Source organism: Hermetia illucens, chromosome 3 (genome assembly GCF_905115235.1).
Source record: "Hermetia illucens chromosome 3, iHerIll2.2.curated.20191125, whole genome shotgun sequence".
Classification (NCBI taxonomy): domain Eukaryota; kingdom Metazoa; phylum Arthropoda; class Insecta; order Diptera; family Stratiomyidae; genus Hermetia; species Hermetia illucens.
Window position 1 is genome coordinate 160,590,454 of NC_051851.1, and position 26,214 is coordinate 160,616,667.

The 26,214-nt window shown below is 42.2% G+C and overlaps 1 protein-coding gene and 1 long non-coding RNA gene across 5 annotated transcripts in view; one reads left to right on the forward strand and one right to left on the reverse strand.

Moving 5' to 3' along the window:
• Positions 1–814: 814 nt before the first annotated feature.
• On the forward strand, positions 815–9,420 carry LOC119650971. The gene is made up of 3 exons (XR_005249401.1): positions 815–1,348; positions 9,052–9,139; positions 9,212–9,420. It is a non-coding gene; the product is annotated as an uncharacterized LOC119650971 (long non-coding RNA).
• LOC119650970 (beta-1,4-glucuronyltransferase 1) overlaps positions 8,196–26,214 on the reverse strand; it is a 339,594-nt gene continuing 321,575 nt past the window's right edge. For all 4 annotated transcript variants that reach the window (XM_038054230.1, XM_038054231.1, XM_038054233.1 and 1 more), the window contains 5 exons: positions 24,867–25,620; positions 16,401–17,050; positions 15,912–16,340; positions 15,545–15,854; positions 8,196–10,353 (listed from right to left, as the gene is read on the reverse strand). In XM_038054230.1, coding sequence (XP_037910158.1) covers positions 10,156–10,353; positions 15,545–15,854; positions 15,912–16,340; positions 16,401–17,050; positions 24,867–25,076 — 1,797 coding nt within the window. In that variant the 5' untranslated portion in view covers positions 25,077–25,620 and the 3' untranslated portion in view covers positions 8,196–10,155. The remainder of the gene's footprint in view (positions 10,354–15,544; positions 15,855–15,911; positions 16,341–16,400; positions 17,051–24,866; positions 25,621–26,214) is intronic.

Consider the following 26,214-nt stretch of genomic DNA (forward strand, 5'->3'; position numbering starts at 1 on the left):
TAGATAATGTTTTGTAATGTGATATCACATTTCAAAATATTATCTTGCATTCCGGCTCTTCGTAGTGCAGGTGGCAGCGGCAGCGGTCGAGTGTCTAGGCGATGCTGACCGTAAATATCGCTTTGTTGTTATGATTATCTGTTCTTTTGGCTGGCTTCAGGCTGGTTTCGGGTGTATGTCAATATGGAGATGCCGATTCTTGGCTTTAAGAAATTTGTTTGTAATGTTATGACTTAAAATGAACGTCTGCTGATGGTTGACGTGTGTATGGCCTTGGTCTAAGTTGCAGTTCCTAGTACAAGCGGCCGAGACGACTGTCGGATACGAATTTGTCCCCCGTTTTTTTCTTCCCTTGCATGACGGGTTCATTCATTGATACCTATATGGCCATTGATATGTGTTAGGTGGTTAGGATAATGAAAGGTGATATTTCTGCTATCACTTTGCAATACTACTTTTCTCAAAAAGTGATATGATATATACAAATAGCTGATTGGATTCTCAGTTAAGGGGTTATATCTGTCTGGATCTCCTAAGAAAGGTTTTTGCGAGATTTTTCTGTGAGCACACTTTTAAATTGTAGTTCACAAATAATATAACTATCGATTAAGCAACCTTTGAGCAGCAAGAAAAAATGTATTATTGCCATTTTTTACAAAATAGCAGCTTTAGGACCGTTCAAACTAAACAAGATTTTTTGGAAGTCCTCTGCGGCAATTTTTGGAGACCTATGCACTGACTTTAATTTTAAAAAGTCGAATTGTCGTTGCACTAATTAATAAAAGAAAACACAAAAACCTTACAAAAACTCGTGGTATATTTGCATCCGCATTCCTTTACATTATTTAATTTTTTTTCCTTATTATCGTTATCCTCGAGTAGCAATGTGCATTTTTCAAAATCCATATATCTTTTTCCTTTTGGGTTCTACTCTAATTTTGTGTATCTAGTTTTTCAGCTTAGATCCTACTTCATATCATCATTTCTCTGTGAGGTTTTTACATATGTTTATTTCATGCCCATATGTATGTATTTCTGTTTGAATGTTCCGAATTTTCGGTTTTTCATTATTTTCTGTGTAGTTTTCTTTTCTTCTTCTTTCTTTGAATATTTTCATTTTCGACATTGAATTTTAAGGCACTTTTCAACTAGGATCAATAAAAAACGTGTTTTATTTCATTTTGTTGATTAATCGTTTTTTTCTCTTTTTGGTTTGTTTGTGTTATTTAGTTTTACTTATTCTCTGGAAAAACAAAAATGTAAGGACAGAAAAATAGAATTCAAATGAATGGCCAATCAAACTAAATTGGAGAACAAAAAATAACACCAAGGATCACTGAAGACTGAGGTGAGAACTCTTTAGAAAGGTGTCCTCGTATACCAATAATATTCTCCTGCAACTAAATCGCTGAGCAGTCCCTGATATAAAATCGAATGTGTATCTTCCGTTAGTGGAACAGAAAAGCAGGAAATAAATAAACTAGCGAAGCTGTAAATAAACGAGAAGACCAGCAAGGGCTCAAATCTTCTAACTATCAAGGGATCCTCACATGGATGATAAGAAGTTCAGTTCATTTTAAGTAATTGTGAAGAATTCTCTTAGCAAAATGTGGTGTAACATTTTTCAATTTAAAGTTGGACGCTTTCCGCAAGCAGCTGGGAAGGGAGTACCTTCAAATGATGAATTGGAAGCTGTAAAAAATATAGCTGAATCTTTTACAAACCAACTATACTGAAAATTGTGGTCCTTATGAACATATAACCTCAGATGCAATGTTGGCAGACCTAACTAGAGAGGGATTCCCTCCAGACCGAGAGTCTTCTCAGGAGCTCGGAATAGGGATTTTTACGAAATTAGATAGATATTTTGACAATACAGAGAGGGTCCTATTCAGTCTAGGTCCGAATTCCCTCTAAAATCATGGTCATGTATGAATACTTTATGAAGGCATGCAAAGGATATTGGATATAAAATTTATGGGGATAAAGAGGGCATATTGCCAAGTAGTGTGACAACTTCCTCAGATCCATGTTATGCGAAAAAAGGAGGGTTTACATAATTGCTGCCAGCACCACATAATCAGAACTGCGATAGTTGTTAATTAGAATAGAAAATTTAAATCGATTTGATTTCACCCTTTGAAGAGTCGCTCAGGATTCTTATTTCCGGATCACTTACGAAGTGAACACTGCAGGAATCTTTACAATGATTTATGGATCACAAATAGGGCATGCAGTATAGGTATGAGACGAGGTATGCCAGACAACGTGAATGTATTATTCGTTTTGAGAATGATGGGGTCCTAAGTCCGCATCAACTTAATGCTGGACCGGACCAAATGGGGAGCAACTTACTCCCTCTTTCCTGGTCCACGGACCCCTCGCTTAGGGCTTGCACCCAAACTTTTAAAAAAAGTCAAGCGACGACGGCTTTGCGGTTTCTTACCAGGGCAGAGGTAAATCGTCAGACGCTGCCTCACCTCTGCCCTGGGAGCAGCGTGAATGTATTAACTGCTACGCTTTGGCAAGTCTTATTTTAGAGAACGCTAACAGGCTTCCGCAACCGTCGCTCGTGGTTACTGATGGCAAGCGAAAACCCAAAGAAGCGTAATTTCTTTTTGGGATTTTGCGTGGTTGGACATGGTACTGAATGTGGTGATCCAATTGTATGGATGATGGTGAGAGTCATCTACAACAGACGGCTACTCGTCGACGAAAACGGCAAGGACCTCTCAGAGTGGCGAGAGTTCCAGAAAGTATTTCAGGACCTTCCATCGTTGAATGTAAGGTACAATCGAGTGCTTGTATTTCTCGGTCAAGAAGAGCGATCGATTTTGCGGATTATCTGGCTGTGGTTGTTATAGCAAAGTTCACAAAAGATGTACAGGTCTGCGCAACGGAGACAGCCAATGCAGCCAAGACAGATTCAACAAAGCAATGGCACACATAACCCTAGGTATCGAATGCAAGCAGTTGATACATATTCAGCATGCAGAACTATGAGCGGTCCACACATTATATCAGAAAAAGACGCTGTGTGAAATACAGTATGTAGGCACATCAAGTAGTGACCACATGGACGCCATCATGACAGTGGTTGCGATGCTATGACAAAGACCTTGCAATCGAATACATAGGGAAAATCATGGACGAGTAAGGGGAAAAACAGGATCTCAAAAATCCAGCAGCGGGTGGCTGGAAGTTGCTTTTAAAGCAATCGTTTAATAAATACTGTAACGCCGTGAGTGTGGACGTCAAAAAAAGGTTTAATTCAGCTAGCTAGGAATGGATAAAAAGCCCATTGGCTAAAACGAGTGTCCCTAGTTACTTGACTAAGCTTCTCGAAAGTTATCTCTCGGAAAGGATAGTTTGATACAATGCGCATGAGGGACCCAAGCACTACACCGTCATAGTAGCAGCGCCACAGGACTTAGTGTTGGGTCCTCTCCTGTAAAATGTGATGTACAATCGGGTCATTATCCTCCCCGCGCCACAGGAGGCCACGATAATCGGTTTCGCAGATGATCTAGTTGGGGTTATCGTCACGAAACAACCTGAAGAAGTTGAAGTGTACGCTAACAAAACCATTTGGGCCATAAAAGCGTGGCTGGAGATGGTTCAACTTGACCTTATAGAACAAAACACGGAAGCGGTCTTGTTTACCAATCGTAGGCGAAGGAGTACGATTAGTATTCGTGTTGGTCGAGACGTACAAACTGCCTTCATCCAGATCGAGCAGGTGGCGCGAGATCTTGGGCTGCACATCAATGAAGGCAAGACAAAATATATGGTGGTAACGTCAGCACCGAAAATTATCCAACCAACATCAAACGACACTAGTCAAACGGGAAGAATAAAGATAGGAGATTACAACTTTGAGACCGTTAATAATTTCTCCTATCTGGAGTCGAAAATCACTACAGCTATAACGATGAAATCCGCGTACGGTTGTTGGCGTCCAACAGAGCCTATTTCCGCTTACAAAAACTGTTCCTCTCGAAACGTATGGTAAGACGTCGGGTCAAAGCTCTTACTGTACAAGACAATGATCTTGCCCGTCATCATGCATTCCTCGGAGACTTAGGTTCTTAGCAAGAAAAATTGCGAACTCTTGGCCGTGTTCGAAAGAAGAATCCTCCGAAGAATTTTTGGCCCTCTACATGAGGATGGACGAGTCCGTAGCCTTCACAATGACGAAATCTATGAGTAATACCATAACCGTCAAGTTGTGACTCAATTCGGCATAATAGGTTACGGTGGGCACTTAATCTAGCCCGGAAAGTCTATAAGGGCAATATCTATGGTAGAAAAAAAAGACGAGGCAGACCCTGCCTGAGATAGAGCGATGGCGTACGCCAGACAGTTTTTAGGGATATCGAATTGGTGAACCTCGGCGCAAAATCGGGATGTCTGGAGTTCCTTATTAAAGCAGGCATAAACCGGATACCAGTTGTTGCGCCGTTAATGATGATGAATCGTGTTGGTGGTCACATCATCACAGAGCCGGTTATCAAATACCTGGAGGTGATGATTGACACAGATCAATTTCATGAAACATCTGGACTATGCCTATGAGAAAGCGGCAAATACCAACGTGTCGTTAGCGCGGATGATGCCTAACATTGGAGGCCCAGGATACAGTCGCAGATTACTTGTGGCCGGAGTGGTTTGCTCTACATTATTATACGCGGCACCAGTTTGGGAGGAAGCACTAGCGTGCGAGACTTACCGCTAAGGGCCTAAGGCCTTCAGAACAATCTCAGGCGAGGCAGTGTGTCTTATTGCGGGAATAATCCCGATGGACATTCTGACAAGTGAGACACGCTGCCTTTACGAGAAAAGGAGAATGAGTCCATCTGAATAGGATGCAAGGCAAAGGAGGAGGCAAGGCAGGAGCCGCTGAAAAAAGTATCAGCGACGATGGAATGACTTGCAAAGAGGTCGATGGACCCACACACTTCCTCGTATTGAAGAGTGGATTTAGCGACACGCGCCAAGATTAACTATGACTTGATTCCTATCACAGTGGTTACCTGAAGTCTCTTCACCAATTCAGGTTGTATTATTCTCGTTTTTGCCCTAAATGTAGTTCTATTGTCTTTTTTCTTTTTCTTTTGTTCAGATGGAAAAAGGAAGCCTGGGAGAACCAACAGGTCTGTGTACTCGAAAAGTACAGGGAGCAACCGCACCAGGCGCGCAAGTTTTACCAACAAGTCAGCACCTCGATGCTATCCTGCTGAGACAAAGAGGCATTTCCGACAGAATGGGCATATTGGAGCGATGGGTTGAGTACTTTGATGAACTACTGAACAATCAGAACATTGACAATTTAGAGGTCCCGCCAACTGACGACGACAGACAAATATTGCCATAACCAAGTATAGGAGAAACAGTCCGCGCAATTCATCGGCTTAAAAATCATAAGTCGCCTGGAGTCGATGGAATTACAGAATTGGTTAAATATGGAGGCGACCAATTACACCAAGTGGTTCATCAACTTGTGCTCAAGGTATGGGACAGCGAATCAATGCCTGACGATTGGCAACGAGACATTATGTGTGTCATACATAAAAAGGAGATATCACACAGTGCAGCAATTATGGAGGTATCAAGTTGCTGAGTACCATCTATAAGATATTCTCCGCTTGCTGCTAGGCCGGATAGCCCCATACGCTCAGAACATAATTGGCCCGTAACAAAGAGGCTTCACTCCAGACGAATGAACAACAGATCAGATTTTTTCTCTGCGGCAAGCGATGGAAAAACTGTTGGAATATGGACATCAGTTGCACCATCTTTTCATCGATTTTAAAGCCGCTTATGACAGCATAGCCAGGGTAAAACTGTACACGGCCATGAGAGAATTCGGTATCCCGACGAAATTGATAAGACTGACTAGGCTGACCCTGACCAATGTGCGAGGCCAGATAAAAGCAGCAGGATCATTCTCAAGACCATTCGACATCAACAACGGTCTACGACAAGGGGATGCCCTATCATGCGTCCTCTTTAGCCTGGCCCTCGAGAAAGTGATCCGTGATGCTGAGGTAAATACGAGGGGTGCGATCCTCTTTAAGTCCACCCAACTACTGGCCTATGCTGACGATATCGACATCATGGAAAGAGCGAGCCGAGACATACAAATTGCCTTCATCCAGATCGAGCAGCCGATGACTGGCGTCAATGAAGGCAAGACAAAGTATATGGTGGCAGCGTTAGCACCGAAAACCAACCAACCAATAACATCAAACCGCATTGGTCAAACGGGAAGAATAAAGATAGGAGACTACAAATTTGAGACCGTTGATAATTTCTCCTATCTAGGGTCGAAAATCACAACTGATAACAGCTACGATGATGAAATCCGCGCACGGTTGTTGTCAGCCAAAAACTGTTCCGATCGAAACGCCTCACCATAAGGTCAAAGCTCTTAATGTACAAGACAATGATCTTGCCTGTCCTCATGTATTCCTAGGAGACTTGGGCCCTTAGCAAGAAGAATTGCGAACTCTTGGCCGCGTTCAAGAGAAGAATCCTAAGAAGAATTTTTGGCTCCTACATGAGGATGGACGATTCCGCAGCCTACATAACGACGAAATCTAATGGCGATACCATGACCGTCAGATTATGGATAAAATCCGGCTCATTAGGTTACGGTAGTCGGGTCACTTAATCCGTATGGTTGAGGATGATCCAGCCCGGAAAGTCTAGAAGGGCAATATCTATGGCAGAAAAAAAAGACGAGGCAGACCCTGCCTGAGATGGAGCGATGGCGTACGCCAGACAGTTGAGACAGTGAGGCACGCTGCCTTTATGAGAAAAGGAGAACAAGTCCACCTGAAAAGGAACAAAACACCGAAAAGTGGCAAGGCAGGAGTTGCTGAAAAAGTGGCAGCGACGATGGGATGACTTGCAAAAAGGTCGATGGACCCATACACTTTGATTCCTCGTGTTGAGGAGTGGATTTAGCGACACGCACGAAAATTAACCTGACCGGATTCCTGTCAGGGTACAGTGGTTGCAGGAAATATCTGCACCAATGGATGATTCACCCTTTTGCCCTGAATGTAGTTGTACACCTGAAGACTCTAAACATGTTATGTTCTATTGTCTACGATTTTGTTCAGCCAAATCAGCTTAAGCCCGCAGAACATCATCGGGGAAATGCTGAAGTCGAAGGGAACCGTTGTACGGTGAACTCCGCAATCAAAAGGATTCAGGCGGAAGTTGGAAAACCGAAACAGAAAGCTTGGGGACTTAAAATGGAGTCCTTTCCGCGAAGTAATGCTTAGTGGCGGTTCCATGGGGAAGAAGAAGGAAAAAGTGGTTTTAACGGGTGAGAATCCTATACACTGCTGCAATTTTGCGCAGCTGTGTCTTTCTAAGATTTTCATCTTCATCCATAAAATGAAAAAAGAAAGAACGGGTGATGCGTATCTAGCATCCACCGCTGAGACAAGGATGAGCCTTCGCTCTGCAAAAATGCCAGAGTTTTTATGAATCCGACAGTGTTTCAAAACCATGAACATCTCGGCTTGAGGACAACCAAGGTAGTACCAAATACATTTCCGGATTAGCCAGGAGCAATCACATTGATGTTTGCTACCATTAGATGGGGGACCTGCTGGAGAAGATATCCTGACGAAGCCGTTGGCTAGAGAGGTTAATTCCAAGAACGGGCAAATGGGCTCGGATTATGTTGGTGCGAGCATCCTAAAGCAAACATTGTTGGAAATTGGAATTGTTCGGGCAATGCTCAAGTCTTTCCAGCACATGCTCGGTAGATGAGAGTATCGATCGACAAACTCGTCCTTTACGAACAGCGAGACCAGTAATATCGGTCTCTCTCGCCACTGGATGTCCCATCAGCGGATAATTGCCGACTACCGGATTTAAAATAAATAAAACTCTTTTTGTGAATAAAATTGTGGCCACTGTTAACCCCATTTCCATCAGTTTTTTTGAAAGAATTTTCAATTTTTGGCCAAGATTATACAAAAGGACAAAATTCAAATGAAAACCAATTTGATATAAACTGAAAAAAGAAACATAAACTTACATATCTGTCGATTCAGCAAAACTAATGCCGTTCTCATACATCCATGCAGCCTAAATATATCTAAACAAATTAAAGAAAAAGAATTAATCGAAAAAAATCCAACATAATTAAAACAATAAATAAAAAAATTATCCCATTATTGTTTTTTTATGTATTTATACTCTAAAAATATAATTCTCTACAGCTTAAATGACTATAAAAGTTTTAATTCTATGAAAAAATTATCACGTGTTTTCTTTTTTAATTGTTTTCTTAAGATTTTCGAGTTTGCTTGACTTGAAATATTCACATATACATATCTAGCAATTTTCTTTTATAGTTTCACAAATCAAAACAGTAATTCAACATGATTTTTCCGCTCAGCAATAACTTGGGAGGGGGGGATTCATAGCCGGGAATAACTTTTATAAAATTATACTTTGATCAGTTTAAAATGTAATAGTTGGGGGCGATTTTTTTATGCATTTTTATATTTTAAAACAAAAAAATGGCGCGTTTCGAGAATGAGGGTGAAAGATATTTGTATCTTTCCGAACGAATTTTAATTGAAAAACTCTAGAATAAGTACGGGAATAAATAAATAAATAAATATGTACTGTTATGCAGTATTTATTTCAAGGATGTGTGATTGGATCCATCTTTTGATTTTAGATCTGAACTATGTGATTTTAGGAACATCGCATTCAGCTTCGTTGTTCCTTCATAAAAATGATTTATTTTGAAAAAGAATTCTTCGTTTTAGGCACAAATCAAGGTTAAGCTTAGTCATTAAACATGTTTCAAATGTATCCTATAACTAGGGACATATGTAGAAGTAAAATTAAATTAAATGTTACTAAAAATGGCAGAGCAGGAATTTTCTTCATAATATCTTACTCAGATAGTTTAAAAATAGGAAAGTTTTCTTTTAAGGGTCCTTAGAGTTTTAACGTTTATATCAAGTGTGAAGGGTGGAATAACACATTAAATGGAAATTATTCTACACTTTTTAGAATGCATGAGGTTGATATGTATGCAAAGTGTGTGGAGGAGTTTTCGGATGAGAATTACAAGGTTTATTTTTTGAGAATTACGAAACAGGTAACTGACTACACTGGTTTTACTTTGTTCAGATACAGAGTTGGATTGAAATAGATTAATGCTCGGTTTGAGTGATGCAAGTGCAGTAGACATGGTGACAGAGTGCGCATCGAAGAGGAGACATTGATCCTTAATCAATTAATGAATTTCTGAAAGCATCACAATTTGACATCTTAATTTAAATCCACCAAAAATACTGTGAGATTGACAGTGAAAATATTTTAAAACCTACACAAGCTTCGAGCATACAACTTAAAACTCAAAGAGTTTTATAAGAAAACTTTGCAATCATCACTTTCATTAAAACCATTTTATACATTCAATTCGGCCGAACAAATAAAAAATGTTCAACATTTTTCTTGCTCGTCCTTACATACTTACTCGCTACAGGGAAAATGTATTTACATCACGTTATCTTTCTTTTTTTGATTCAGATACAACATTAGCACTTTTTTTCTGCATTTACACGTCAATACAATAATAAAATGGGAACATAACCGAACTATGAATAGATTTGATGAGTCAAAATGAAGGTTTTGGAAGCTTTCCACTCCCTCTTGCTCCTACAAATATTTAAATCTTATCTTATTTATTACAAAATGTTTTTCGTACAATTATTTCTGTTTTGTTTTAATCGGTATAATAAGCTTTCTATAAATTTCTTCCTACCTATTGAATAAAAAAACTAAAAAATAATGGAAAATCTCCGTCCATCTTTGTAGTGAGATGTTCTCTTTTCCACAATTTCGTTTCATAGAAATATTTTTCTTGTAATTATTTGTTTTCGCCATTTTATCACCCCATTTGAAACTTTCTGTCTATCGTCTGACTATTAAAAGAATTACAATAGTTATTACAAGTATAACGAGGATGATGTACACAAGTAATCCTATTAACCTATGACTTCTATAGCTACTGCATCTATTCATATTGTATTCGTTATAATAACTTAGAGCTATTTTCCGATAAATATCCGTTTCTTCGCAAGGCGTAAGAAAGGATATTTATCATAATTACTATACGGCACAGCCCTTACGTACACCGTACATTATCCGTAATTCTGGGTAAATAATTTTCTTGATTAGTTGGTTCGTTTTAGCTGCTAGCATAGCACGTCTTGTATCTTTTTTGAGAATTTTAATTCCTGGTTTATGGACCAGAAATCCATTGTCGAGTATGTGAAATTCGTAGTCAAGTGCACACAGTGCATAGCCCTGAAAATATACGAAAAAAATAGAAAATTATTAAAACTTCGAAAATATAAACAACAAAATATGTGTAAGGTCATAGCAAATAGGTTCTAATGACGTATTCACCCCTTTGTTCGACAATAATGAAGTCCCAAATAAAATTCGCAACTTAAGAGCTATCCTTAATATGAAGGTCAAAATAGAAGCGCTGAGAAACGGCAGCGACCTAATACCGCAGTGCAAAAGATGCCAAGGTTTCAATCACACACAAACGTATTGTAATCGAAATCCAAGCTGTGTGAAATATGCTGGTGACCATGAATCTTCAAAATGTCCAAACAACAGAGCTCCCCTGGCAAAATGATTAAATTGTAAGGGCCAACGCCCAATCAGTTACAGATACTGTGAAGTAGGGAAAGGATTACAGAAGTTAGAATACTGTCGTCTAGGCTGCTCCAGAAAAACTACAAACTGAGCCACGCAAAACCAACCGAACGCCTGTTGTTAGATCTGAGAAAATTGAATACTCACAGTTGGTAAGGCAAGGCATGATGACCGTAAATAAATACTGAAAAGTATTTTAGATAGAGGTCATTTTAAATAGAAGACATGACGAACAACGAAGAGTAAACAAACAAATTTTTGACAAACTTAAGCAGTATAACGTATAACTCTTCAGACGCTGCCTAATCTCTGCCCTTGGAGCAGCATGACCGAAACTGCCAAGATGTGGAAAAACGCTCCTTTTGCGAATTATATTCTAAACCCACATCCACATGATGTTGGACCGGAATGGAAAAGTTGCCTCTGCCCTGAACGATACCGCTTGTTCTTTTTTTTTGAATGCTTGAGTGCTATGCCCCAAACTAGGGATCCGTGGACCAAAAAACGTGGGAGTAAGTAGTTCCCCATTTGGTTCGGTCCAACATCATGTGGATGTGGACTTAGGATCCCCCATATCCTAAACAATTAGCCAGCTTTAGTCTAGCTTAGACTCAAACAACTGGCGGTTTAACTTGAATATAATTCGCAACCTTGTCGTGGTTTTGCGATTATATAAAGAAGCATTTTTCCACCTGTTGCACTTTCGATCACGCTGCTCCCAGGGCAGAGGTAAGCCAGCGTCTGAAGAGTTGCCTCGGCCGTGGACGAAACCGTAAGCCCTTTTTTGGTTTTTCAATTAGAGCTTGCCGGTGTGCTGTAAGTAGAACTGTCAAGTACTATTTCCGGCTCATTCAGTAAACCGGCGCTTCTACCTTACATACAACATTATGCCTGTTCATGTATTGCACCGGTGCCATTACAGTGCAATCAGAAATGAGATGGTCCAATGTTTCTAACGCCCAACCACACATTCTGAACTGTCCACTCTCCATTATGAGCTTTTTATAAACTCGGCTGGCAATCACGCCATCCTGATTGGTACACATGAATCCCTCCATCTTAGCAAAGAGCTTCCCAGCACAACGCCATCTGCTCGACAAATTACTGTTAAAGACAATTAGCGTGTTTACCGTGCATTGCCGTCGACTTCCATTCATCGATCCGCTCTTGGTCTGACTTCACCCCATTCACAGAATTCAAAGATCGATCCTTCAAGTTACGTAGAGTCAGTGCACAGTCTGCCTTACAAGAGACTCGCCTGCTCAGGTGATGTTGTGCCGCCACGTCAACCACGCCCCTACCTCCGATGTTACGAGGCAGGTTTATCCGCTACACCGCTGAGTTTGAATGGTGCATTCGTAATTTGAACATAGTAGGCGGTATCCGCCGCTGGATATTTTCCAGACCGGTTTTCGTCCACGGCAATGTTCCGAATGCATAAGCCAGTGAACAGATAGCGAGTGAATAGATTCAACGCGGTTATCTTCTTCTTCCCTGAGAGATGCAACTTCAGTACCAACTTCATACGTCGCAGGAATTTGGCCAGCAGAACATCCTTCAGACCACCACTTCGAACATGGGTTCGTTGTAGAATTCCGAGGTATTTGTAGAAGTCTGTCTCGGTCATAGCTTGGATATGGTGAGCATCAATGCTATTTCCGGGATGCGGCTCGTGATGACCTTTGCGGATGCCTTGGATTCGACACTTGTCTAATCCAAATTCCATCCAAATATCACGGCTGAACATGTCAGCTATTTGCAACAGACATTTAAGATGGTCGTCAGTACCAGCATACAACTTGATGTCATCTAAGTACATCAAGTGTGTCAGTTCGCACTTAGCACGTAGGACATACTTTATTGCAAAACCATGCCCTCTAGCATCATTCAGTAGCAATGAAAGGGGGTTCAGTGCCTTGAAAAGCCAAAAGGGACTCAACGAATCCCCCTGGAAGATGTCTCTCCGTATATGGATATGCTCTGAGATATTAGCAAAATCAAAGAGGACTCAACGAATCCCCCTGGAAAATGCATCTCCGTATATGGATTGCTCTGAGGGACCTTCAGATGAACGCACTGATGTGGTAGTATGCCTCCCTTGCGTGACTGTTGCCAAAAACTTTATTAGTTTGGGATGAATGCGATACAGACATAGGACATCGATTAGCCAGGTATGCGAGACGCTGCCAAAAGCATAATTGATACAGCCACTACAGAGGTTTCTTTGGCCTTCTGTTGCTTGTCCTACGACTACCGAGTCAATAATGAATTGCTGTTTGCAACCCCTTGACCCAACGCGGCAGCCCTTCTGCTCCTCGGACAGAATGTTGTTGGTCTCGAGGTGCGTATTGACCCTTCCACTAATAATGGACGTTATGAATTTGTAGATGGTTGATAAGCAAGTAATTGGTCTTGCGTCTGCGGGGTCCTGGGCCGTGTCCTTCTTAGGGACAACATAGGTTATCCCCACAGTGAGGAAAGGTGGAAATGATGAGCATGTATTCTGGTGGCCAGGCCAGGACGCCAGACAGCTTTTAGGGATATCGAATTGGTGGACCTCGGCGCAAAACCGGGATGTCTGGATTTCCTTATTAAGGCAGGCCTAGACCGGATATCGGTAGTTGCGCCGTTGATGATGGTGATGATGTATACTGGTGAACTTTTTGTACCAGAAGCGCTGAACCCGATCCTGACTGGGGCCCCTCCAGTTCTTGGAGCTGTTTATGGATCGTCGAACCTCCTTTCCTGTAACAGGTGGGTGCCTGCGGCGGTAAACTGCTCAGCAAAGTCCACCAAAATATACTTTCGCTTTCGTTACCGAAAATTGCACTGTCTGGGCGCTCTGTTAGGGTTCGTTGAATGATCTGAAAAATCTCCACTGATTCCTCGCGTACGTTGCATTCTGGACACGTCTGGAATGACTTTCGCCATATCGTCGTAACCGACTGCATACGACAGAAATTTTCGGCTTTAGTGTGTCCAGAATTTCATCTACGGGTGTTTCACTGGGGATAGCATAGTTCCGGTAAACACTCTGAACTTTATTTTTAATCCGTCTGGCGGCATTGCCAGAGCTGATTTGAGTCAGCCATTTTTAGTCCCGACATTTTCTGTTTCAACAATCAGCCCACACATGTGTTTTCTCTGAACTTCGCGAGTTTAGTCAACCTATTGCAGTGGAAGAAAGTAATTTTCCTGGGTTTGTTGTCAAATTAAGGATGCCTGAATCTTGCCGCTTTTACCAGCCATGGCGCTTGCAACAGTCATGCGAAAATGGACATCTGTAATCTCCTTCGATATCGATAAAACTTCCCTTTTCATTGATTGGATTAGTACTAGGAATTGTTATAATCACGTCCGAAATGCGGATATTTCGCTTCTGTGGCGATGTTGTGAAAAAAGTGCCTTCGAAACAAAGATGTCTTAACATACGTGGTGAAACTGATCCAGACCAGTCAACTCCACCTCTGAGCGGAATATGGAAGATTTAATCAATGAATTTCCTGTTGATGGAGTTGCAATCAATCTAATTCGATACTTCGTAGCCGGGTGAATTAAAGTGCTTTGCCAGGGAACGACAACGATACGCCTAGGTGTAGTTGACGCCCTTTATCTGACATAGGAATTTAAGGCAACCCAATATGATTTGTAATGAGCCATAGCGACAATAAAGAGGCGTCAGGCAAGTCAGACTTGTAGCACTGATGAAAGGAACAAGCCTTAATTATTTCAAATGATTTAATCGCTAGAAACATTGCTAGATTACACTTAGATTAGGTCGAATCATCTTTGAAACGCACAGAAGTTTTCCTTTAAAACTTGTGATCTCTCCTCTAGTTGCCGATCATTCAGAAGATACAAGCCGCTCTAAACTACCATACTTTTAGCTACAAATTTGTGCTTATTGGCCTATTGCTCCCATAGAGCTGACATTTAGTAGATATATCTTTATTATTAGTTACAAAAATTTGTAATTGTATGGTTCAGCTCATCCAGATTAACTCAGAAATTGTGTAGAAGGATGTCTGCAAATGGAATGGAATTCAATTCACGAGGTGAGCAAACCAATTGTTGTTGGTTAATGTCCCATCGGATAGCCCCATATCATTGGCCTCTATCAAAGAGGCTTCACTCCAGGTAAATCAGCAACAGATCAGATTTTTCGCAAGCAATGAAGAAACTGTACACGGCCATGAGAGAATTCGGTATCCCGACGAAATTGATAGGACTAACTAGGCTGACCCTGACCAATGTGTGAGGCCAGATACCAGCAGCAGGATCACTCTCAAGACCATCCGACATCAACAACGTTCTTCCGTAGCCTACATAACAACGAAATCTATGAGCGATACCATGACCGTCAAGTTGTGGATAAAATCCGGCTTAATAGGTTACGGGGGGCGTGTCACTTAATCCGTATGGATGAGGATGATCCAGCCCGGAAAGTCTATAAGGGCAATATCTATGGTAGAAAAGGAAGACGAGGCAGACCCTGCCTAAGATGGAGCTTCTTAGTAACGTCCAAAGTTGTGTCCTGGGAGGGACGAAGCGTTGCCTATCTGAGATCCGTTCAACAGTTATTTGAAACAAACTATATGATGTGGTGTGAGTTCGATGAAAAAGTCGGTGATAGAACGGATCTATTGGAGAGGTTTCATGGCGTCAAGAAAGTCCTAACAAACCAGGCGACTTAGATCAGTTTTTCTTGCTAGATCATACAATTTACATTGAATTACTTTCCTTCTCATTGGCTTGAAACATCGACTTTAGCTTTACCCATTCCTTAAGGTATTAATTATTTAGAAAGCAAAATGTTGAGATGAAATCTTACCTGAGTCATTTTATCACTTTTGCCTTCCCAACTTAATCGTTCGTCATAGTGAGGATCGGCATGTGTTCCAATATAAATCGGCTCCCAATGTACATAGTAGCCTACACGTTTGCCTATGTGGAACACACCCAATTCCTCAGTTTCATTCGCAGCTATCCACTCCTGTGACTTCGGTACTCCATGGCAACTTGAACACACTCGTTTATGGAATGGAATAGCTTTGCCACCTTTCAAGAGCTCCTGCAATTCCGTTTTATCTTTTGGAACCGGTGCACTGCTCTCCACTTCGAATATGGAAAGTGGGTAGACCCTAGAACGGAGTATGATTAGAAAATGGATAAACAGAGCTGAACAGTGAGTAACTTACTTCGGATTCTTTCTCTGGAACGTTGAATCGTTACGTGCAACCATCTCTAGAAATTTCCTCACCAAACCAGGATTCGGATATAGTTCCACGTCGCTAGCTAATATATAATGCGTTAGAGCTGCATCCCGGGCAATGTTCCTGCCCACATTGACTGGATATAGTAACTTCTTTTGCGTCTTATACATTGCGTTTGTCGACACATTTGCGTATGCCACCGGCAATGAACAGTTTATAGGTGCATCTAAGGCCTTATTGTACTTGGGAACAGTCTTGGGGATATGTTTCGAGCTGAAATATATATGCCACGTAACATAGTAACGAACTAAATGACTTTCAGGCAGGCAATTTCGTAAGTATTTAATGGAGTTTAGTGTGGGAGGAAAATCGGTGCCGGGTGCATGAAGGGCTATACTAATTGGTGCGTTCCACCTGAAAGACAAAACAGGAAGTTTGGTCAAAGATTCATTTAATCGCAAAATCGGAACTCACCTTTCGAGCAGCGGAATTACATTATCTAAAAAGGTATAATCAGCATGAGTTGTGTAAGTAATGGTTTCGTGGCACTTAAGTTCGCCATGATCGGCGCGAATATAGTTTTTCAACACCCAGAAATCACCCCGCTGTACGGTTTCTGGATTATAGTCTCGATCATGACATTTTAAAATTGACTTGATTCGTTCTGAGAGCTCCTTATCATCGCCAGTTGGCAAATAGGTCTCAGTACTTGCATTGATAACGTAACTTTCCGATTCCGATGCAGGCCCACCATTGTTTGGACCATTACCATCGGCTACCGGTGCTTTATTGGGATCCGCATTTGCACTTTCCACATTTGGTGGAATTTCAAAACGTTTGTCTTCGTTTCCAGGACCATTATCAGGTAGATCCTGCTCTTTTGATTGTTGTTGCGGCTGCTGCGCCTCGACGTACTGTTCTTGAGGCTGTGTTAATGGTTGAGGGGCTTTTTGTGCGTTGGCATCTTCGAGTACATTGTCTTTGTCTTTATTTCGAGTATCTTCTTTGTTAATATTATTGTTATTATTAATTTTATTGCCATTGAGTGATTTATCTATGTGACTTTGTTGATCATGCTGATTTCTCACGGTCGTTTCAGAAGCTGATGATGATCGTAGAATGTCCTGGAAGAGACGATATGAAAATTTAATTACTTTTCAAGTTATCTGCTTCAAAGAGCATAAAAACGCAACGAAAGAATATATGTAACTAGTATTGGCATTTTTTTTTAAAAATAGGAGAGCAATGTTGAACAAATGAAGATGAGGAAGTGTAAGTTGTGTAAGGGACTACTCACTGAAACAGGCCCCCAGTTTAGGGGTACAATAAACATTTTTACTGCTTTGAACGTGTTTAATAATTGTGGTAACAATTTGCACCTAGTTAATAACGCTTTTAAAGTTGTTCGGTCTTATTTTAGTAGCTACAAATTGCTGGAACTACACAACTCATAGGAATTCCTCGATAACAAGCCAATAATTCAACACTAGTTAGTTTTGCTCTGAACTACAAGACAATAAATTATAAATAATAGAAACATAAGTGTCCGTGAAGTACGTCCATTCTGAAAGAATTTACATGCTTCATCAACAATAACCTCAGATCTATATCTTTACGCGGAATTTACTATCAACTTTCGCACAAAAAGGGGGGGTAGCATTCAAACGACCAAGTAGTAGAGAACTCCATTCTGAAAATCCCGGCAGTCTTTTAGCTATGGATTTTACAAACATTTTTAATTAGATTAAGACTTTGATTTCGTTTTTAATTTTGAATCAATTGAAGAGAATTCTATGAATTCTATTGTTGAACTCAAAGATCTTGGCCGCAGGCAAGTGCAGAAACAGTTGAAGGGTAGTATAATAATAATCGTTGGCACAACAATCCATATTGGATCAGGGCCTTGAAGTGTGTTAGAGCACTTCATTCAAGACCGTAACGGTACACTACAGAACACTGTAGGAGGCAATGTGGTCAGCATTACGCTCGCCCGAGATTATTACCCTGATTTGACTCAGGTACTCATTCACAGCTGAGTCGACTGGTATCCGACGTCAAATCACGATACAAATCCCACTGTCGCCAGCGAGATTTGAACCGCGACCTTCCGTACGACAGCCTTGTGCTCTAACCACTCGGCTATCCGGACAAAGGGTAGTATGGGTCCCTGCTTACACTGCCGGCATTAGTTACTGGCATGAAAAACTGGGGAACACAGTGTTCCACCGAGGCAAAATCTCGGAGTATTTTGAGGTCCAAAACGAAGTCCGCCAGGGTCGCATTCTGTCACCAATATTATTTCTTCTTGGTATGGGTGACGCTCTTCATGCAGCCTTGTCCGGAGGACGTGGAGGAATTAAATGGAAAATGACAATGATCTTTACTCTAACATCTCGACTACGCTGATGAAATCTGTTTGCTCTATCACCGGTCATAGACCTTGGCCAAACGGTTCTAGATTTGGAAAGAGAGACAAGTAGAATTGGACTGAAGATAAACACCAACAAAACCAAGATTCTCAGTCTGATGAGTCAGTCTGGCAGAGTATCGAAAGCGTCAATTTGTATATCTAGAAAGCGTGCTTTCTGCCGACGGTGGCACCGAACTGGATGTTGCCCAACGCATTAACTACGCTAGATCCGCTTTCGCGGCCCTGTGTAAAACCTGGAAATCTCCGCACCAAGATCAGCTCCAAGCTTTCGTCAATACCTGTCTGCGTCGTGTCATCGGTGTGCGCTGGCCTGGTCCTATTTCAGTCGGCGCACAGACTTGCCACTCGTACGCACTGTGATCGGAAGATGGGAGTGACATTGGATAGGTCACATTTAAAGGAGGGGCCAGAATTGCATTGCAGGCTACGCCATGCAGTGCAATCTGCTCTCCCAAGATGACCGATGAGTGGCTCTCCCCACGGGCACTTGACCCAGAACAGTAGGGGAGGAGTGCGAGCGTCTCGGGGGCTGAAGGGTAACCGCGAGCGATGGCGCGTAGGTGTGGTTGACGCGCTAAACCCCACCAAAGATGAATAGCAGCCATATATACAATAGACAAGTCGGGAAACCGGAAACTGGACGCTTCAAGCACAAAAGGTTTTGTGTATTTCTTATATAAAAAAATTGGAATGTGCATTTGTCCCATTAGTACGTAGCACGCAATATATGCATATATTATGTGAGAGTATCCACTCTGACAATATACTGACTGACTGACTGAGAGTATCCACTCTCACAATATACTGACAATATACAATAATACTGACAATAATAGTCTCGAATTTGCAAAGAAGCGACAATTTTGAGCTATTATATCTTTGTTAGCAATAGTGCGATTTCCACCAAACTTGGTAGGATCATGCTCAATGTTATAGCCTACATCACTGCAAAATTGGATCGTCGTGCTAAGATGAACTTATAGTGATATACTATTATTAACTTTATTTGAACAGATATCGGTATGGAAAGAATTTCGGTGCCCAGGCACCATATAATGGCAGCCTCAGATTTTTCGGTTGGGTAGTTTCTGAGAATGGGCCCTTTAAAGAAATGATCACTTTCTATCCCCCCCACTCCCGACCTTTCCAACAACCGACGTCGGAAAGTACTAATCGAGACCTTTCATTTGATACCCCACATGACTATATTTGGTGAAAAAAAATGTACACCTCCTTTTGCATTTCCGCTCCGCTTAAATTCGACGTAAAAGGATGTAACTCATTGTATGCGCGAGCGTTCATAGTTCCCACCTTTCCACCAAATTTCGGTCAATCGCTGCAACAGTCTCCGAGAAAAATGCGTGCGACGGACAAACAGCAGACAGACAGATAGACAGTAAACCGATTTTAATAAGGTTTTGTTTTACACAAAACCTGAAGGTATTTAAATTCAGACGATGAAGTGCAAGATGGGCCTAAAAGAAATAAGATGCTGGGACTCTGAAGAGTATTCCTCTCCCTCATGCAGCACTGTGCTTTTGTACTCTGGAAAGCCAACTGATAGCAGACGCGAATCCGATGTCGGATTTTTTCCGATGGTTACTGCAAAGCGCCTGGGAGCCGGTTTTTGACAAGATTTTGACTGCCGGATTTAGGTCCAAGTTAGGAGGCATCATAGTTATACAGTAATGAAGGGTGCTTTTTATGAGCAATGCTCTTAGGAGAGGCTTCCAAAAAGGGTAAATTTTGATCGTAATGGATGATTTGAATGGCAAAGTACGCTCAGACAACACCTTGCATGGACAGATGACAGGAATACAAAGTCTTGAGGACCGTAACGCCTCGTCATTGGTGACATATTGTTCGAGCACATCGTTTCCCATAAGGCAGTTGGGTTTCAACTACCGTACACAGTACGAGCGAGCAGATTGACTACTTTGCAATCAGCAGTTCACATAGGAGTTGTCTTTTGGGAGTCCACTTGCTGTTTGACAGTGCATTCGACAGTTATCTTGCTGGTCGGATGGCAAATATCTCGAATAACCGGACTGAGAATATTGATGAGTGTTGGAGCTTCAGCAAAAATGCCCTTTTCTCAAGTGCTGTCCAAGTCGTCGGTCCACCAGATGTGACTGACTGTGGAATTATGGAGTGGATCGATGAACGAAAGGCTCTTTAATCATTGCGAGTAATGACGAGCGTGACACACTTGAGTAACGAGACCATGCGAAATCGCGAGAAGTTCAAGATAGTGTGCGCCGTGATTAAAGGGAATTTGTTGTTTTGCCAGATTGTCAGGGAATCAGAAGCTGTACAAGATAGCAGTGATTCAATCATGATGATGAACTAAAGGTGAAAGGAAGACCATTATAGCTGACTGTTGTGCACGTGCACCTCTACATGAGGGGGATCTTGACTACCTCACAGAAAAGGTCGAAGTAAAGGAGCCAATAAAGCGTGAATTTCCAGAGGTAACCAATGCCCGGGTATCACCTCTATAAATGCTCGAGGCCAAAAGCTCGCCCATGCGGATGCGGATAGTCCCCACCAAGCGCTACAAGTGGACTATGGACACACGTCAGCTGCTTGCAAGAGACCGGACAGGAGGACAGCATGCCAGAGATGCGGCCAAGTGGGTCATCAAGCGAAGACCGGCAATGAAAGCGAGAGTTGTGTTCTCTGCAGGGATTGTAGCGCGTCTGGTGAGAGCGTCACAAACACTGCGGGCTCGGGACGGTGTCCGATCATCAGGGCGAAATTAGAAAGGGCTAGGGTGCGAACGGCATGATCCGCATAGATAGTAAATCAGCAAAGGATCTCCGCAGTATAGATCAGCAAAAAGGGGAATCCGCAGCGCTATAAATAAAAGCAAAGCTTGCGGCTGACAGAATCTTGTCAACTAGGTGAATGAGGACCCGTGGGGACTATAAGCTTGTCACCCGGAAAATCGGAGCTTTGCGAACGCCTTGCATACTAAGTACCGACCAGATAGACCGCATTGTGCGGGCATTGTTCCCCAGACACCCTGTATGGGTTGATGTAAATAGCGCGGAAAGCGTCGAAGATTATTCCCTTTTCACAATGAGAGAGCTCGAAGAAGCGGTTCTCACTATGAGAAACAAGAAGGCGCCAGGTCCTGATGGCATCCTGGCGGAAGTTTACAAACTGTTCCGCCAACGGCCAGAATTGCTGCTTGATGTGTTCAAGGCTTGCTTGAAAGAGAGCATTTTTCCTTGTCGTTGGAAAGTTGCCAGCCTCGCGTTGACCAGTAAGGGTAAAGGAGACCCAGAGTTCCCGTCTGTATGCCGACCGCTGTGTATGCTTTACACGGCCGGAAAAGTACTCGAGGAGCTCATCAAGAGTGAACTCGCTGAAGCGATCCGCACTGCCAGGGACTTGCAAGCGGATGGATGACTCCTCACGGTTTCAGCCTTGCGCTGGAAAAAACCGAAGTAGTCATCTCAACCAGAAGGAGAATCCCGACCCTTCGTCCCATATCAATCGGCGAGTTGACTATAGACTCAAAATCAGCGGTTAAATACCTTGGTTTAATGCTCGACTCGAAGATGAGCTTCTTCGAGCAAATCTAAGCAGCCGCGGACAGGGCTGCAGCAGGAGTCGCGGCCTTGAGTCGGCTAATGGCGAATGTGGGCGGCCCTATATCAACTAGGAGACGTCATGGGAGCAACGCAGTCCGTCCTTCTCTATGGTGCGGAGGTATGGGCTGATGCCCTTGATAAGGAGGTGCGTCGTAAGCGCCTCGCTCAAGTGCAGAGGCGGGGAGCTTTGCGAGTGGCGTTTGCTTATCGCACCGTCTCCGAACCGGCTGTGATGGTGATTGCGGGAGTGATCCCCGTTGCCCTCCTTGCCAAGGAGCGGAAAGCTATCTATCGCCGTAAGGGCGAAAACTTAAGAGAAGTGGTTGCCCGTGAAGAACGTCAACGCACCCTTAACGAGTGGCAACTTTCTTGGCAAAATGAGCCAAGGGGCAGATGGACTGCGCGGCTCATTGACAAATTAGACCCGTGGTTGAACCAAACGCACGGTGAGATTGATTACTTCCTCACCCAACTTCTAAGAGGGCATGGAGATTTTCAGTCTTACCTGCACAGGATTGGGAAGGCGCGATCTCCTGATTGTGTGTTCAGCAGTGGCGGCCGGCGCTGAGTACACCTTTTTTTCTTGCGAGAGGTGGGATGGGTTTCGTCAGCAGCTTTATGCAGAAACAGGGAAGCTCTCTCCAGATAACATTGTCAGGGAGGTGCTGAAGAGCACTGACCGCTGGAATCGTATTGCGCATTATGTTCGGGTTCTTCCTATTGCGAAGAAGATTGGATTCGACCGGCGGCGGGATCAGACGGTAAGGGGTTCCCTGAACTGACAACTGCCTTCCTCCCCTTCCCTTCCGTTGGTGAAGGGAAATCCCTGACTTGAAGGCCCCTAAAGCTAGGAAAGCCGGAGGGCTAGCCCGAAGTGATGTGTCAAACGGTTCCAGGCTAGTTCTCTGATGACAGGGAGGTGTTTAGTTGGTAGTCCGACAGCGTGCTGTTGCGGGAATCCAACACTCCGTGCGTAAACGCATTCACCTACCCTACTCCCCCAAAAAAAAATGGATGGAGATGCCAACATTTTCTGCTACTCCTTGTTTAGACTAGTATGCTTATGTTAACCATTTTCGTCGCTTTCTGGAGTCTAATTCTTGAACTGTCTTCTGTATCTTTCCTATTGTGGCATTTAGGCCAGTTTGGTTATCCTCTGATTTCCACACATCCTCCGATCAGCTTGTAGTGTCGTATGATTAACATACATTTATGAAAATCTGTAATTTCATGCTTTCCTCAAAGAACCTTGAAGAATTCACCGTCATGCTCTCAATGCTAGGATATATTGCCATGTTCAGGACAACCAGGAGAATCATCCAACCCTATAGAAACCATTCCCGCTAGGATACATACGCCCTGATCCGATGTTATCCCAAATCTAGAGAACACTCTTATCACACAATTAGGTGATATGATAAATTCATATTTCTCTGGTTTCCAGCGCACATAGGGCCAACACCGCAATTCAATTGAATATCCTGTGATTAAAATGGCTCCATTATGCTTTGTTTGTTTTCGTTTTCGAAACAAAAAGTGTGGCCTTCATTCAAAATTAATTAATTTGGATTAGAAAATTTTTAACTCGAAAATGAATGCAAAAAACTTCCCCTACTAAAACTGAATATATAAAAGATACAAGTCCACTAGAAAATCATTTTTGCAACAATGAAAACAATTTTGGGGGCCCACAACAGAAATTTTGAAAGAAGGGTCTCCTGTTAACAATAAAGAGTAACCTTGGAAAAAAATTTCATGAATCTTTCGCTGATAATCCTCATCCCTTTATTTCTTATCATCAAGTAGCAACGTCGATAAATCATGACCATCGACACAAAAAATCCATTTGAAAGAAAAGCAAGAAAAACAACATCAACAATGGATCTTTAGCCTCATTACCTTGATCCTTGCAGTGCACACCTCTCCCCACCCCCTCCAGCTCCTTGTTTTTATCGTGTTTTGTTTTGGTACATTAAACCATGTTCCAGCCATTCCACTTTCGATGCTTTGCCGCCTCAAATCGAGCTCATCTAATTAGTGGAGCCAGGCAATCTATATGGGGATATTCACAAGAAGGACTTCGAGCAAGTGTTGGATATAATGCTGATGGAGCACCATCCCCCGTTCGGTTGTTTTCGACGAAAAAATCTGAATATGCCTTGGCACATAGGACGAACGGAGAGCAATCAGTTGCTGAGGTTGTTTGCTATTTATCTTGTCCTATATGCAAAGTGAGGGCATAAGAACTGAAGAGCGTCCGTCTCAACCCCTCCTCCCCCGCAACATGCCAACATCCTTCAAATATCTTATTTTTTGCTATTCGCACACCCATTTCATTTATTCCATTCAACCAAACGAAAGAAACGATTTCTCATTAATCATTTCCTGTAATTTGGAGGATAACAAAAGCTGAAAAGGATGATAAGTGGAAGGCAAGGACGACCGGCATGGAGGCTCGAGAAATCGTCAAGATCGCATGGAAAGTAAAATCATTAAGTGAGTGACAGCTTCACCTCATGTTTTGCAAACTTTGCTTTATTCTTCCTTTTGTTTTGTTTTCGGGGCGGCTTTTTTCCCCATGTCCTTGGAGCGGTAGACATGGGGGTGGAAATTCTGGTTTTGTCTCTTTCAGGGAAGATTTACGACTGATTTGTCAGAAGTGTTAATTAATTTCTTTTCGCATCAGGTGAGGGAAAGTTAGAAGTTTATATTCGGGCATAAAATTTGTCCTGAATGACAGGCAACAATTAGAATAGGAAACGTTGGAAGTATTGAGATGAGTTGTAAAGGAGGATGGATTTCAAGAGTGGATTACCTGGTGTCGGTTGAGGTTTCAAGCGGATTTTTATAGGCCCTAATAAAGGCAGGTGGAGGAACTCTTGGATTAAATTTATAGCAACTTTGACTCACCTGTTCTTTAACTTTCATATCGAGGCTCCTCTCCTTGGGCACGAAATTGGTCATTTGTCGCATTTTTGTTACTTCATCGGCTGGAATGATGAAACCTGACCCGGTGAAATTGCCGCCGCCGCCGATCATTACATGACTGCACAGGTACAGTACAACAATTACGTTAATTAGTATACTGCATCGAAGAAGCCAATTACGTCTGGTGAGCATCTTGGAAAAATAAAGATTGCTTTCTGTTTGCTTTTCCTCGTTTTCAAGATGGATAGGTGCTTGGCCGCTGGATGCTGTTGACTCCACTGTATATGGACCACAGTTCGATTTGTTCGGTTGGTATTTTTCGATCCCCAGATCGTGCTTCGACCGCTCTCTGTTATTTGATTACAACGCTGACTATCCTATTTGAATGGAACATGTGATCGGAGCCAGGCGGTGCACCTGAATTGTTTCGATAGCACATTTATTATAAGTACACTTGGTGTAACCTTTCTGTTTGGATAAAGGGAGGTTCTGCGCTTTCGAGACGCTAGTGTTGGTTCAGTCGAGCGTTGGTTTCAGAAGGTATTCGATTATTCTCCTTACCTGGCTGAGGTTGGGCTGTTTTTATTGCGTTTCAACGAGTCAATTATTCAGCTCTTAAATCGTTTACCACGAATTTTGAATTTCTCATAGATTTGAATGCGTCGAAGTTTCGTAGTTTTAACATACATTTAGCACGGCTTTGTTGAACTGATGAATCATTGCATAATCAAGTGTCCTGGAATGAGAAGATAAGTTGATTAGCACTTTCATATTTTTCCAATTATCTTTTTATGTGGAAGCAGATGCATTATCTGTAGAGTTGAAATTTCCAAGAAAGAGCGCTTGAATACCACAGGTAACAATTGCATTCCAAGACTTTTTCAGCACATGACTTTTTAATAGTAATGGGCAAGTAGTATTCGTATATTACTAACTTACCGAGTTCTCTAGTCTGTGTTTTATAAGAGTGGCACATTCTCACCGTCGAATATAGCTCTTCCTCGAATATAGGATTACCAGTTACCAAAAGTTAAGACACAAAAGTTGACGATGAGAAAATCTGAATAGACCAAAGTCAAAGCTCCAGTCAAAATTGAACTGAGAAAAACAAACCCACAACTTTTGAGTTTGAGGTTTTCACCTTGTCGGTATTGGGAGCAAATGTCAATAGTAAGAGATAAAAGCGGCTCACGGTTTCATTCAGGCCTGGGAGCTGGTAACCAAAAGTAGTTCGCAGGTGTCAATGTTTCTTTTTAAGGTTTTGTGTAAACACAAAACCTTATTAAAATCGATTTACTGTCTGTCTGTCTGTCTGTCTGTCTTTTTTTTC